General features: G+C 40.4%; 2 protein-coding genes across 2 annotated transcripts; one reads left to right on the top strand and one right to left on the bottom strand.

Annotated features, from left to right (window-relative positions):
* Positions 1-4,723: 4,723 nt before the first annotated feature.
* On the bottom strand, positions 4,724-8,000 carry LOC110485196 (transmembrane protein 100). Its single transcript, XM_036941314.2, has 2 exons — positions 7,524-8,000; positions 4,724-6,331 (listed from the first exon to the last, which is right to left on the bottom strand). Exon 2 carries the CDS (start codon positions 6,228-6,230, stop codon positions 5,799-5,801), a length of 432 nt encoding a protein of 143 aa, XP_036797209.1. The 5' UTR covers positions 6,231-6,331; positions 7,524-8,000; the 3' UTR covers positions 4,724-5,798.
* A 1,233-nt stretch (positions 8,001-9,233) lies between these two features.
* Positions 9,234-15,483, top strand: LOC110486594 (phosphatidylcholine transfer protein). The gene is given in 7 exon segments (XM_021558315.3): positions 9,234-9,309; positions 9,312-9,376; positions 11,534-11,651; positions 13,025-13,104; positions 13,485-13,656; positions 13,830-13,897; positions 14,427-15,483. Coding segments are annotated over 7 exon segments (645 nt in total). The 5' UTR covers positions 9,234-9,248; the 3' UTR covers positions 14,508-15,483.
* Positions 15,484-15,738: the final 255 nt, after the last annotated feature.

The following is a 15,738-nucleotide window of genomic DNA, read 5'->3' as shown; positions in this document are numbered from 1 at the left end:
TGGAAAGAGTGAACACCTTGCATGTATTATTGCAGTTTAACCAATTACACTTGAGGTCTTCCGGCATTAACTCACTGTCCACAATGCACGCACATGCGCGTGCACATACACACACACACAAATATACACACACACACACACTTTAATTAAGGTGGAAGTGCAAAAAATAAACACTGATTAATAGATAACTCTTCAATTACAGCTGTTTCCAAATCCCTGGTTTCAAAGGAGAACTTGCAAATTACAAACAGATTTCCTGAGGCAGAGTTGGTAAACACTGTGGAAGTCGCTTTTTTCCTGTTGGTGTCAGAGATTGACATGAAACAGCCCTGTTGGTCTTTTACACCGTGACAGGAGTGATTGTTCCACTGTTGTTCCAACAAGGGTACGAGGATTAGATTGTTTCAGGGTGAGAACTTCTTTCAAGATCAACATTGAGCCAACATATTGACCATGAATAACATATCCGTCACTGCCTTGTTCATACTATTTATTTCTCTAAGCTTTTTGCAATGCATTGTAAATCACAAGATACAACATACACCATGGTTCAACAGGAAGTCGGCCAACTATCCTGTATTATGTATCACAGTGAAACCAAACTCTGACCAAGTCTGTTCTCATTCCTCTTTTCAGACAAATGGATTAAATGTATCTTCATGCTTGACGGAGTCAACAATACAGTCACGATAGGATGTCACTTTTGTGGTTTCCCTTTGTGCCGTTTTGACGTCCTTCCGTCTTTGTTGCATGATGGGAATCATTTTCACCCTTTTCCAGCAGGCAGCTGGTTGAGGCTCACTATGTTTGAGAGAGGTCTTGATGAGGAAAGAGAAACAAAGGGAAAACCCTGTTAGCAGTACACTCCTTGGTTTAATTAGGAAGTCTGTGGGGAGAGAGACAGAAGGGTGGCTGGCTACAAGGAGACAAGAGGTAAGATACTACACAGCACAATCGATTAGAAGATGAATGTGCTCGTTCAACAGTTGGTCGTTGTTGGGCATTGGGGGAGCTGCAGCTGCTTCAATCGTCAAGATTGTATCAGTCAAGATGGCCTTTTGTTATGGCTGAAGAGAGCCCTGTAGTCTGAATAAAAATTTAGGGAAATAATACAAAACAAAAAAAGAGTTGTTTCTAGAGACCCTGACCCACCAAGGTTCTACACAATGTCCAGACTCAATAACGTCACAGTGTCTACTGATCTTGCATTGTTTGTTGTTCAGACTTATTTTACTCTGCTGAGAGTTGTTCATGTCAAGTTGAATCAAGATTCAAAACTCAAGTTAAACTGCCAGATACAAGAGGGTGAAGAACTTTACAGTTTTAAAAAAGTCTTTAAAAAGCTGTGCTTAAGTTTTTCTTTTAAAACAACAGTGGGAAATCTTGGGTTGAACTGAGATTTAATGGCGATCCAGTGCATCCTCTATCCCTCTGAGTTGTTGAGTTTGTCAGGAAGGGCTTTACCTCCAGTGTGCATGGGAATGAGGACATACCATGGGTTAGGACCCCAGAGGCAGCGGGGCAGGCAGCACTTCAGACACCTCTTTGAGAGCTGTTGGCACAGCATGAAAGAAAAGACAGTCTTGGGCAGTGCCAGTGAAGATAACTGTTGTGAATGCCATAGTGGCTTTTCTGTTCCTTTTAAGGTAAAATGTGCTTCTTGGATAATGGATGTAGTCTGGATTTCTTCCAATAAAAAGTTATTAATATGTTTATCCTCTCCCAGCTATCACAATAATCATTTGTTTAAGAGAACCACCACCATAATTGTGGTTAACGATTGCCTTGAAATACTTTTTGATAAGCGATTTATTTACCTTGGACGGTGTGCACTTAGTACCTTTCAGAAGGAGCAGGAAGAAAACATTGCTTGACGAGGCGCTTGAAATATAGATTGGAATATCTGAAGGGCTGAACCAATACATGGAATTTAGCATGTTTCAGTGGTTGCTCTTTCAGTTTTCAAGAACATGGGCCAATGTTGAAATTCAGCAGAGGCACAAACTTAAAAGTTTGAAACTCCAAGTGAACAAATATTTCTGACAGTGAAGATTTGGGAAGGCAAGCATTCTTACAAGCGACTACTGCAACAATCTAATCAAAACCCTCTCCTGATTGCCAAGGTTCCACTTTTGTTGTATCCACTGACATAACCATCAAAGAACTGCTCACGTTCAAGAAATGGGAGGGTTGTGTCTGATAAGCAGGCAAGCTGCCTATTGTTTCCTGCATCAGCTGGCCTGTGCCCATGGTCGCTGAGTGTCAGGTGGGGTGAGTTTACAGAGGAAGTAGTGACATGGGCCAATCGTCCAGGGGAAAGGTGGCTGACGCACTCTCCAGCTCTTTAACCCTCCGGCCCTTGAAGAGCAACTAAACAGTCACTCCCCAGCTCTTTAACCAACAAACCCTTGTAGAGCAATTAAACAGTCACTCTCCATCTCTTTAACCCACCAGCCCTTGTAGAGCAACTAAACAGTCACTCCCCAACTCTTTAACCAACAAACCCTTGTAGAGTAACTAAACAGTCACTCCCCAGCTCTTTAACCCACCAGCCCTTGTAGAGCAACTAACCAGTCACTCTCCATCTCTTTAAACCACCAGCCCTTGTAGAGCAACTAAACAGTCACTCCCCAGCTCTTAACCCACCAGCCCTTGTAGAGAAACTAAACAGTCACTCTCCATCTCTTTAACCCACCAGCCCCTGTAGAACAACTAAACAGTCACTCCCAGATCTTTAACCCACCAGCCCTTGTAGAGCAACTAACAGTCACTTCCCAGCTCTTTAACCCACCAGCTCTTGTAGAGCAACTTAAAGGTCACCTCAAAATGAATTTACAATGGTTTGGACATATGAGAAGCTCTGACCACAGAATACTTCAAATGACAGTTTCACATTGATCAGAAACCCAGTTCTAATATTCATAACAGCAACGTATCTCTTGAAGTGAATAATTGTAACACTGTTTTCAAGTGAACAATCCACAATTATTAGGATATGGTTAGCTGTTTTTCCATTTGGGCTGGACTGTTCAAGAACATGAGCCGTCTTATTTGTGTGCAGACACCTAATGTGAGAATTTGTCTTCCTTTACACCAACAGCCCTAACAGCCTGATGATAACAGGGTGAGCTCACAAGCAACGATGAAAAAAATATTTCTAAAACATTGACCTCATATTCCAGGTCAACCAAGGTCATTGATTGGACGTCATTTGAAATAGAAGCTGTAATAAATAAGCCCTTTGCTCCTCTGGTACCACATATTTTGATTATTTCAAGCTGTTTATGGTTAAGTCATGCTTCTCTGGGGTTTTTTTAATCAAGTATTTGATTGGAGGTAACTGACTGAAAAGGATCCCTGTAATGTTGGCCTCATTACTTTTAATTGTGCTCATCCCATTCTGGCTTGTAACAGCTAGCCATTATGGGCTTCTTCGATTCAATTCAAAGAATTTGATCCAATCTCACTTTTGTCTTATTCATAAACATAATTATCTGCTTGGCAGTCCCTGGAACAAAAAAAAAGTGACGTACAACAAATTCAGAAAGAGGGTACGGTTGTGGAGAGCACCTGTTAAATCCCATATCAGGTCACCCCTTTTTTCCAACTTCACTGCTTCTTAGCCCTAGCTGCTGGTAACCTGTCATGTGGAAAAGGGACACATCTTACTAAGTGATTAACATTTGGTCTCAGAGTCAGGTGTCTGAATGACTCCTTTCTCCCCCTATAAGGAGCTTCCCTATGCGTGGGGTAAGGTTCGCCCTCAAAAGTGACAAAGTGTGTTGTAGGTGCTCCTCTGACGCAAGCAAACCATTTAGTTGTAGTGTCTGGTGTCACAGGGACGCATAGCAACGCAAATGCTGCCTATAAATATACCTCCGAGTCTGTGCTATTTTAAACCAAGTCAAACAGGAGAGTCCAACTTCCTTTTACCTTTGGGAATGTATGTATTGGAAGGTAGAATGGAGTATTGATTCTGTTGGCCAACTGAGCACTGTTATGCAGATTATTTGGACTTTACTACATAGTGGAAGAAACGGTGGAAGTGATTTCTCAGCTGTCAAAGCGTACAGTGATGTCACCTTTGGCAGCTACATAATTTGATCCTGACAGAGGTACAAAACAACAACAAATAATGAATAGATTGTAATATTAGAAAACATATTAAGTAGATGTTAATACTGTAACTTATTTATATAATACATAAACAATATTTATTATCCTTATCACGAACACATTTCATTCACTGCAAATTAATGAAATGTAATCCTAGGCAAACCTGCCCTCAAAGCAGTTTAAACAATCAACAAAGGGCAGAACAAGTGCATAAGGTTGAATACACAATGGAACCCCAGGATAAGGAGTTGGACTTAGTGGTGTACGTCAGGAGAGAAAGACACACTTCCTTCAATTCACTATTGAATGTTCAAGTCACACCACTTATCTGCTTTTAGCAGTTGTGCCCTACTCTTTCTTCTTTGACAAATACATTAAGTGAGAGACATTCTATTATGTCATTTCAGTCATTAAAAACCCCCAAAGCTGAAATAGACCATGTGTTGTTGTGTTAAACAGAAAGATCATTTAATTTGATATGTCAAGCTAATAGCTGATATGAGCCAGACTGTCTCATGGAACACTTCGACTTCTCCCCTATATATCAGCTGTTCTCTTCAGAATACATACATAGTGAACCTTTGGATCATGAAAACGGACACAAATGAAATGTTTAAATATGGATGAGAGTTTATTAAACCTCACTATAACCTATTAACAATTGATGTACTGTTAACAGAGAAGTCATACATAAAAATGATTATATTAAAGTGGAATAAAATACTACAACATTTCATATCGCTCAACATATGAAATATATTTACTGACAATGGCAAGTACTGTAGTGACAACAAGAAAGACTGTGGCAAGATGCTAGTAATTCCAAAGAATCTTGTTGTCATAGTTACATAGAACACCATGTTAGTCATGGTGTGGAACAGTGTTTACAGAGAATAGTTAATAAAGGTTAATTCGATGTAAGTTATATTTAGTCAATAATCATATTCCCTCATAATGCAATACTACCTATGACATCATAGGTACATCATAGGTACTATACATAATTACTGTGTGACATCTAATTGACTTTTATCTCTGAGCTCGACTTGTTTCAGAGAATACGATAATAAACATCAAACAAAAACAACATGTTTTTGTGTCCCCATAATGCCAATATATATCACTACATATTTACATGTAAGTACCATATTCCCATGTCAGGTAATTGAACATAATTATGTGTGAAATGAAAAGGAACAATCAGACTTTATGAGAGATGTTATGCCTAAAACATGGTAAATGAAGCATGATTCATTGTTCTGGATTTCCCCATGTCCCCCTCCTTTCAGACCACTATCCCTCCCAGTAAATCTAAGACACCAGATGCAACAGTAGATTAATGGGAAACATCCTCTCCATTGCTTTGTACAGTGGTAATTTGTCTTAATTTTGATACATTCAGTTTGGCTGTCTGCCCAGCTTCCCAGATGTGACCAGTCTGTTTGACAGATTAAAAACCCAACAACTTCAATGAAAGCTAAGACGTTTTGACTTGCTTAGCCTAGAGACAGTCTGAGGTCAAAGCCTTGCAGGTCAACGACCCACCACAGACGTTGGTCAGTCATGAAAACATCTGGATACAGCTGTCTCCACTCTGCTTTCAAATTAACCCCTACCTCTGTTTCCTCTCGCACCCAAACATATCACAGACTTATTTCTCTCCTGATGATCAGTCTTTCCCTTCATGCAAAGATGCTCCTCTGGTTTGCGACCAATGCAGTTTGGCTTTCCCTCCGCCTCTCCTTCTTTCTCTCAAGTCTCATCTTCCAGCATACCGCACTTAGCGCCAATAGCACCAGTCCAGCAGATAGTAGCACCAGCCCAAAGTAAGAGATGGTGGACCCATGTGAGTTGAAGCTGTAGGCCACAGAAGTGACCACAATACCGGCAATGAGAATGACCACACCAAACGGCACTGTGCAGCGATAGCAGGAGAGTTCTGCACCACCTGTTGCCGCGTTCAGTTGGATTTCAGTGACCAAAGGGATAGCTATTATAGTCACAGTCGGAGTGTGGTCATTGATGTTGGCCTTCTCCATGACAGCTCTTTCTGGGGCTGCTGGCACTGTCATGGGGTCTTTGCTGGGTTCCTCTGGCATCGCAGGATCCAGCATCAAAGTTGTGCTTCTTTCCAACCACAGATGGATCCTCACTTTAACCACAGATGGGTCTTCACTTTTTATATCCTGAGGTTGTTCTGTCAGCGTGTCCCAATCTATGTGAAGAAATATATAATTTGTTATGTCATAGTGAAGGGAGTGTCAAAATCCATATGTTCCTCAACATGTTGCCCAATTGTAGCCTCACTGGACATAATAAAACAGGCCTAATCAATCATTTAAGTAGCTATTATGTGCATGCACATGGCCTCAGTCTGAATTGTTGACAGCTTAATACATGAGCCTTCATTTGGCACTTAGTAACTCCAGGCAACCTCCTTGCACAATGCTAGCCTCTGGACCAGCAAAGTCAGAAATTGGCTGAATGACCCAGAACCACTCCACCTTGCACAAGCTGTCACATTCCCTGGAGAGCGTGGGAGATGGCATTACAAACTACTCTGTGTAATCCGAGCAGCCTCAAAATCATCAGCAATTTCACAAGCAGTCATTCTTTCTCCATGTCTGCAAACTTAGAAAATATAATAAAAAATGTAATTCAAGATGCTTGTTATAAAACATTAGTCCATGTCATAACATCTTAGAAATGTATTACTCTAATAGGCCTAGTGCAAAATTGTAGACCTTTTGCAATTGATATTCTATATGGAATATATTTAACTTATAGCCTATTTATTGTAATAGGCCTAGTCCTTTATTATAGTAACCTTTGTTGATGAGGTCCCTGATAGAAAAAATACATTCATTTCACATGTGAACATGTGAAGTGTTCCAAAAACACATGGTTTCATGTGATCACATGTGATAGTATGTGAAGTTAATGTGATAACATGCCACAACAAGTAATGCAACATGTGATAGATAACATGAAACTACACATGTGAAATGTTCCAAAATCAAATTTTCACATGATTTCACAAGTACAGTTTAATGTGAAATTGTGTGATTGTACACATGTAAAATCATGCGGTTTTGCTGTGGTTTTGCTCTAAGGGGTGTTACGTTTGAATTGAATTTCAATGTGTCTAGAAAGTTAGTCATGGAAAATATTGTAGCCTTAGCTGTGCCACATGCATAGTCTACCTACCATATATAAACACGTTATCTCAAGTTGTTATAAATATTACATAAAAGGGAACATATCATGTTTGAGGAAAAGTGTTTGGGTTGGAGAGATCGAGTTTTACGCGTGGACCATCTTCCGATAAACACACAGTGAATACTGTGTGATGAAGAAAAAAATCAGCATGTTCGATAAGTGTCTAACGAAGTGTTTATTAAACTTACCTTGCACGCATTTTCCATGCCCGCACCGTTTAAAATGTGGTTTTGCCCATCGATGAATAAAACATGGACTGTAATACGCTTTTGTATTCCAGTAACTCCGTATACTTTCAAAAGCAGACACAAGTGGGACTCCCCTCCGTCTTTATGTACCGTACATTAAATTATAAGCCAGATTCAATGTGTAGGTCCAGAACACAGTTTCACTCTCCACTTCGCTCAGCCAGTCTACAGCACCGTAAACGCTGTGTTGGAATTTGACTCCCATTCATCGGATGTCCCCTGTGCGTTTCCTCCTGTGTAAGAAAACGACTGTTTGACTGCCATCTTCTTGCATTGCAAGCACGTTTGTAGAATATCGGTGGCTATGGGGGTGGGGTGAACCAAAAGCAGGCCACAGGTTTTTATTATTATCTTGGCTTCAGAGGAGGGGGGACCTTTTAACCTCTTTTGACTAAGGCAGGGCCAACATGAAGCACAGCTGTTGGGATGTCCAGACACATTTATATAGCCTAGAACTGCCCAATAGGCATTTGAAGCAAATTTTGGCTAGTACGAAGATGAGTAATAGCAGTTGATGTAATACAATATTATCACATCATTACAAACAAACATACACACACACAAACATACAAACACATACAACATACAAACACACACACTTGAGCCTACAAGAATATCCATGCACATATCTTCATGTTTGGTTATTTTTAATTAAAACAAGGGACTCTCTACGATGAATGACATAAGGTCTATCAAACTGGGACCATGGTTCATAGGACCTATGTGTCTAGAAATTCATGCTGTCACACACCCATGCTATGCCTGTGATCCAATGGCAGCCACCAGGGCCTGTGGATGGGATATGCCTACTGCCTGTAACACAAGTGCTCCCCAAGACAGATCTGACACATAGTAATGTGATACAGGGTGTTGTCTTGTCTCTTCCTTCCTGCAGTAAATCCCTTCCCAAAAAGAGACAGTGGCAATGGGAAATCATGGCTCTTCCACAACCCTTAGCTGGACCATATACTGTCCGGCTGGAAAACTGATTTGAGTAATATGACATATCTCTAAACTATCCCTCAGAGGCACTTATGGAGTGACATATTTTAGAGTGATTATCATTTGGGCCTAACTTCAATCAGTGGCATATGTAAATGCTGAATTTGCCTGGTGTGTTGGCAAAAGAAGAGTGCAAAGGATGCTACACCACAGGTCCAGGGTTCTACCTCTGGAAGTTCCTAAAGGCATTGACATATTTGATTAAAACCACCAGATAAAGCTTATCCTATATTTGAAAAAGCCTACCGTTTTGGGATTTCTGAATGGAATGGGAGTGGTTAACCGCAGAATAATAATCAACAAGCAACTGAGACAGGGCACCAGCAGGACACAAAGCATTACAGATTATGTTTCCTCTCTATTGTAATTGGAGATGGTCAGTGTTTCCAAATTATATTTTCCCTTGGATGGCACTTCAATTTGGAGGTGGGATAGACAAAGGAGCATTCCAAAAACAGTACAGTGCAGTGCAGATAGTCATTAACCACACACATACATGCACAGTTTAAATCCAAAATACAATTTCAATCACAAAAATAAATAGATAGTGATTCTAAGTATATCACTGGAATGACTGCCGCACTTCAGCGCACGCACGGCGTCTGAAGCGCACACACGGAGTCCTAGATCACATGATCAAATGTCAGAGCACGGTTTGAAAACATGTCGCTGCACTTTACAGATGAGGAATTTCTGGAGGCATGGAAGGAATTAGATAAACCTCAGTTGGAGGGGGGTGGGAGTTTTTCACAGAGACAATGGGTGTCAAAATTTACCGGCTGTATGACAAGGTACATTTAAGTTACTGTTTTGAGACAGGAATAGAAAGTGAAAACTGCTGTGTTAGCTTATCGGCGGTTAGCGTCGTTAGCTGGCGAAGCAATAGTTTATTCATTGAGATTATGCCGATTGGCGTGATTGAATGACGCACTGGCATCGATATGTTGGATGTGCTCGCACGTAGACTATTTTCACGTTTCATACGTTGTATTATTTTCACGTCGAAAATGAAATTTACATGAAATAGCATAGCAGATTTTGTGAGTAGCCTACGTTAGACTCGAGGAACAGGCCCACTGTCAAAATGCGGAAGTCGCTATTCGTTATCATCAACTAAAGTGTTTTAAACGTCATGTTGATGATTGAGTAGGCTAGGGGAGAGTGGGGTAAGTTGAGCCATTCAGAATTAATGTAAACATTAGTTTTGAAAGCATACTGTAGCTTGTCCATAAAAGTGGCCTTTTGGCACAATTTACCTGCGCAATTCAACACAATTACGAAAGCTTTTTTTGTATTTGTCATTTTAAGGCTTAACACCTAAAAAAACACTTTGTACCTAATTTAAAAAAAAAAATACATAGGCCAGGCCCTGTTGCTAACTCATATCCCAGCAATAATGCCTTGCATTATGCCTGGAAAGAAAACACTTCAATAATGCTCAACTTACCCCAAGGCAAACATTTTGATATTTGCCCACACAGGTACAATGATTCATTTTTATGCTAGGTTTAAAAGAAAAATCCAAATCAAATTATCAAATGTTATTTGTCACGTGCCGAATTCAACAGGTGTAGAGTGAAATGCTTACCTACAAGCCCTTAACCAACAATGCCGTTTTAAGAAAAAAACAAGTGTTAAGAAAGTATTTACTAAATAAATTGAAGTAAACAATGAAACAAAAATACTAATTAAGAAAATAGAAAAATAACAAATAATTAAAGAGCAACAATCACAGTAACGAGGTTATACAGGGGGTACCGGTACAAAGTCAATGTGCAGGGGCACAGGTTAGTCGAGGTAATTGAGGTAATATGTACATGTAGGTAGAGGTAAAGTGACTGTACATAGATAATAAACAGAGTAGCAGCAGCCTAAAATGTGTGGGGGGTGAGGGGGTCAGTGCAAATAGTCCGGGTAGCCATTTAGTTAGCTGTTCGGGAGTCTTATTGTTTGGGGGTAGAAGCTGTTAAGAAGCCTTTTGGACCTACACTTTTTGTCCGCTTGCCGTGCGGTAGCAGAGAGGACAGTCTATTAATAGGGTGGCTGGGGTCTTTGGCAATTTTGAGGGCCTTCCGCTGATACCGCCTGGTATAGAGGTCCTGGATGTCAGGAAGCTTGGCCTCAGTGATGCACTGGGCCGTACGCACTACCCTCTGTAGTGCCTTGCACTCTGAGGTTGAGCAGTTGCCAGGCGGTGATGCAACCAGTCAGGATGCTCTCAATGGTGCAGCTGGATAACTTTTTGAGGATCTGAGGACCCATGCCAATTATTTTCAGTCTCCTGAGGGGGAGTAGGTGTTGTCATGCCCTCTTCACGACTGTCTTGGTGTGTTTGGACCATGACAGTTCGTTGGTGATGTGGACACCAAGGAACTTGAAGCTCTCAACCTGCTCTAATACAGCGCTGTCGATGAGAATGGGGGCGTGCTCGGCCCTCCTTTTCCTGTAGTCCACAATCATCTCCTTTGTCTTGATCACGTTGAGGGAGAGGTTGTCATCCTGGCACCACACTGCCTGACTTCCTCCCTATAGGCTGTCTCATCGTTGTCGGTGATCAGGCCTACCACTGTTGTGTCATCGGCAAACTTAATGGTGGTGTTGTAGGCTAGAGATAGTGGGATGAATGGTACCCTCAGAAATATGCCAAATATTGCATTTTGTGCTGCGTCTGTTGGGTATGGTGTGCCAAATTGTAGTCTAGAACTTTACGCATGCTCAGACAGTACCTTTTCACAGAATGCATGTTTGTTTTTTAATAAACCCCCTGCCTAACTCTATCCCCAGCTCAAGTTTCTGGAGAAATAATATCCTTTGCAAATCCAACACATTTTTTGGTGTTGCATGTTTCTCCAACTGGCAATAATCAGATCCCTGTGGTATGGGATTAGTTACATTGTAGATGTGGTATATATTTGGAAAAGAGAACTTCTTTCATATGCTGTTCACAGGAAACTGGACTTTATGAGTACAAAGTCTTTGGAGTGCTTGTCACCTGCACTCCAGAACTGTGTGCTGATGTCTACATGGACTTGCCCTATCGGAAACAATGGGATGGATATGTCAAAGGTAAAGAGTTACACAAACTCTCCCTAGATCGACTTTCTTCCATTCAAACCTCTTGTCGCACTCAACCCCTAATAAGGGCCATTTTATAAGACTCATAACACATTCATAAGCAACTCAATTCTGTCAGTTTGGTTGAGTATTGATGACATGGTATTGCATATTAATGCTTGTTTTATATGGTGCTTACTTATGCATGTTTTATTGTTCATATGTATAGCCCCTTTAACTCTTACTTAATTATCTAAAATATGAGCTCCACAAAATAGTTGAAACATCACCTTTCCATTGTCCTTTTCCATTCACTCCTGTTTTCTATCCCAATCAAACCAATCATAACCAAGAATCCCTTTTATCTCAGTTTTCATGAGGATCACAACAAGAGCACAGGGCCCGTTTGGCAGTTAATAACCTTTCTCATCTTTTGTTCTCTCTTGCCTCCCCAAAGTATCCAACAGGTAACATGTCTGTCCACCTGAATTTAGCCATAGACTGTAGCTATTGATGTCGTAGTTGGGTAGTTAGCACTCTGGTATAGCCATGGGCTAATGTTGTTGTATCCTTTGTATTAACGTGCTTAATCAAATGTTCATATAAGCCTAGACTGTGTGAACAAACAAGCAAACTTGAAGATGTTCTTTCAAGGGCTTGTATCTTGAAAATGTTGTTTTAATGTTTCGCCGACCCTCTGAGAAATGACCAACAGGTTCCATCTTAACAAGGTAGGCCTAAATCATTGGCCATATCTTGTTTTGGGATTTCCAAATACTGTACTGTTGTCCTTTTTCAAGAAGAGACAACAGGGTTATGGATATCCTGGAAATGATAACTAACTGAAGTAACACATTTGCCTCTCCCAGAGACTTGTTGCGTGAGAGGGTGGAGTGGGCTTTTTATTGGAAACACATCCTTGGCTTCAGCTCCTGACTGCCGTCAAGCTTTTTGCTGTTGAATAAAATTGCCATTTCAATAGATTGGATAGATGCTGTATTCTGAAAGTGCTGTTGGTGTCTTTGCTTGCACATGTGAGTGTATCTTGATGTGCGCTGTACACTCTTAGAAAAAAGGGTTCCAAAAGGGTTCTGCGGTTGTCCCCATATGAGAACCCTTTTTTGGACCCAGGTAGAACTTTTTGGGGTTCCACGTAGTGTGGGGGTTCTACCTGGAACCAAAAGGGTTTATTCGAAGAACCCCTTTTGGTTCTAGATATAACCTTTTTTCCCCCTAAGTGCAGCCAGTGTTCTAGAAGATGTATGATTTAATCATGTAATGAATAGTATGACATTATAGTATAATACCTATAGTATAATAGATGACTGATGTTTCATGATGTAAGCACTGCTTTATTTTGTGTGTGCCCTTTTTGTTTTTTGCAGAGCTGCATGAGAAGGACTATGATGGTCATTCAGCAATCTACTGGGAGGTGAAATACCCTTTTCCTCTGTCAAACAGAGACGTATCCTTAATGAAGTAAAATGTCCAAATAAATAATACCTGTAGATAATATCATGTAATCATGTTTCTCAGTAAAAGCAAATAGGCCTGTGCTTTTTTTAAAAATTGTTTTTACTAAATGTTCTATGTATTCACCCACCCACAATGTCTCAATCTTGCTTTTCTCTCTCTCCCCCGTTTCACATTTACAATGGGGCCGACATGGTGAAGTGAAAGCTAGTATGGTTTATAGTATTAAGAGTAACGTGAGAAATGTATTGTTCTTTAGGTGACAACACGGGACAGTATATTTTCTCAAGGAGTAACTGATCCAGTCACGGGGTGTGGACCACATTAGACCATATTATCTCTACCAGGCTTCTTTAACAGTGTAAACCTCAGTACGTGTACGTCAGGGAGCGGAGGGACGTTGACGTGGACAGCAGGAAGATCTGGGTGGTCCTGGCTAAGAGCTCCCCACAGTCCCCTTTACCAGAGAAGAGTGGGGTGCAGCGAGTGAATGACTACAAGCAGACTGTGGCCATGGAGAGTGATGGTGCCTGTGGCACTAAAGGTACTGCTCACTCTAGAGTACACCAGATCCAATCAGAACTCATCCCTGTAGTACCAATTTAAATGTCTATAGGGGAAACTGTTCAGTTTTGAACTTGAATCTGTTGTGGATCTGTCTGTGAAGTCACTTGCTTTTTATTGACAGACATTTACATTTGCATTATTTTCTTTCAGTCTTCATGAATTACTTTGATAACCCTGGTGGTAATATTCCAACCTGGCTTGGGAACTGGGCAGCCAAGGTGAGTTCAGACCTGAGTGCTATCTAAAAACCTAATAGGGTTCTTTGGCTGTTTCAATAGCAGAACCCTTTGAAAAACCCTATTTGATTCCCGGTAGAACCCTTTTGGTTCCAGGTAGAATCCTGTACACAGAGAGTTCTACATGGAACCAAAAATGTGTCCTATCTGGAATCAAAAATGGTTATTCTATGGGGACAGCTGAATAACCCCTTTGGAACCCTTTTTTCTAAGAGTGTAGCAGCTCATCTTTTTCTGTTGGTGGGATGGCTGACATAATCATAGTAGAGTAATAATAAAGGAGTACTATAGAATTAAGAAAATGTTTTGTTTACTCACATTTATATCTACTTGCCAGTTTTGATTGCCCCAAAGCATGCCCTGTTATCTCAATTGGAAGGCTTTATTCACGCTGTTAATCTCAAGCAGATGTTTTGTGTTAGGATGCCAATGGTTCCTCTCTGTTGCCCCACTCTGCTAGTCTATCCATGACGTTCATTGACAAAGGCAGCTATTCCCCGTGTTTCAACAGAGCGGAGTGCCTGCCTTCCTTACAGACATGCAGAAGGCCTGTGGCAATTACTCAAACTACTGCCAGAAGAACAAGAAATGAACGCCCTTTGTGGGAAGTCGCATCAAAGCCACAAAGATTGCATTTTTCAGCCCATCGTTCAATAAAGTCTACACTTAGTGTCTGAGGGCCATTGTGGGTGTTTTGGGTATGGTTGGAGACTTATTACAAAGTCAATAGGTGAAAGTGGTGTTGGTGTAATCTGCAGCTAGATGTGGTACTGACTGGGGCATGTACTGTATTTTAGTTATTAGTTGTATAAAAAATATGTATTTCAATTGAAGTTATCTGGTACTGAATTCCTACTCCTATGTAAATGTTGTATTTTGGGCATGCCCACAGTAAGGGCTTGGATGAGATCTGTAGTGATCTACCCCCTGTTTTAACGAGTACTGTTTTTGACTACAATGGCTTTTCCTTTTATTTTCCTGTTGTTTGTTATGGTCAAATGTATGTTGTTTTTTAAATCCTACATTGTTTTATTTATGAATGTTCAGCCAATGAATGATATGCATTTTTGCACTTGTGATTAAGCACTGAAATCAAATCAACTTCCAAACCTTAATGTCTATAGGAAAAAATGCAGTGCTGTAATTCTACTGTTCATCAGCCTATTAATTTGTGAATGATTAGTTTCTCAGCAGCTCTATTGAGGAAGGATTTCTGTACTCTACAATGCAACGTTGTTGCTTAGGCAAGCAAGGCTGAATCAAAAGCACACTAGATTTTTAATTTTTATTTCCCTATTGGACATTTTGAATGTACATTAAAAAAAAAAACTGATTTTGTCCTATCATTAATAGTTGCCTGGAGTGATTTGTTGTGATACTTGAAATTTACAAAAACACAATAATTAAATAGTTTAAGTTAATTATTCATATGTTGAATCTTCGAGAGCTACAGTAGGCCTATACCTCTTTATCCTTGTGTGGTTGCAATTAGGCATCCAATTCTATGGAGGTTATACAGTGTGTATTACTATCTAATACATATCAATAAAATGACGGCTGAGATGAAACACTGCATCATGCATTATTTGACTGCAACCTGTAGATGCTTTTCAAAACAGGGCTATCACCTTCATCGAACACAATTTTTAACAAATTGTATTTTCCACCTTTTGGCATTGACCAATGAAATGAACTGTTTCTGTGGCTCGCGCTCCCCCTTGCGGTAAAAAATGACATTTTCACGCCGCGCGGCCCTGATGTTGCGTGATGAAGTTGATATACTTTACTTGACCTTTCAAATTTGATACATTGTATCTGTTAAT

Source organism: Oncorhynchus mykiss, chromosome 13 (assembly GCF_057628025.1).
Source record: "Oncorhynchus mykiss isolate SJ-2025 chromosome 13, ASM5762802v1, whole genome shotgun sequence".
NCBI lineage: Eukaryota > Metazoa > Chordata > Actinopteri > Salmoniformes > Salmonidae > Oncorhynchus > Oncorhynchus mykiss.
The sequence above is the reverse complement of the archived record's forward strand: the minus strand, read 5'-3'. Positions and strand labels throughout refer to the sequence as shown.

Coding starts and splice junctions, on each gene's coding strand:
- LOC110485196 (XM_036941314.2), bottom strand. CDS start 6,230: ATGCTGGATCCTGCGATGCCAGAGGAACCCAGCAAAGACCCCATGACA.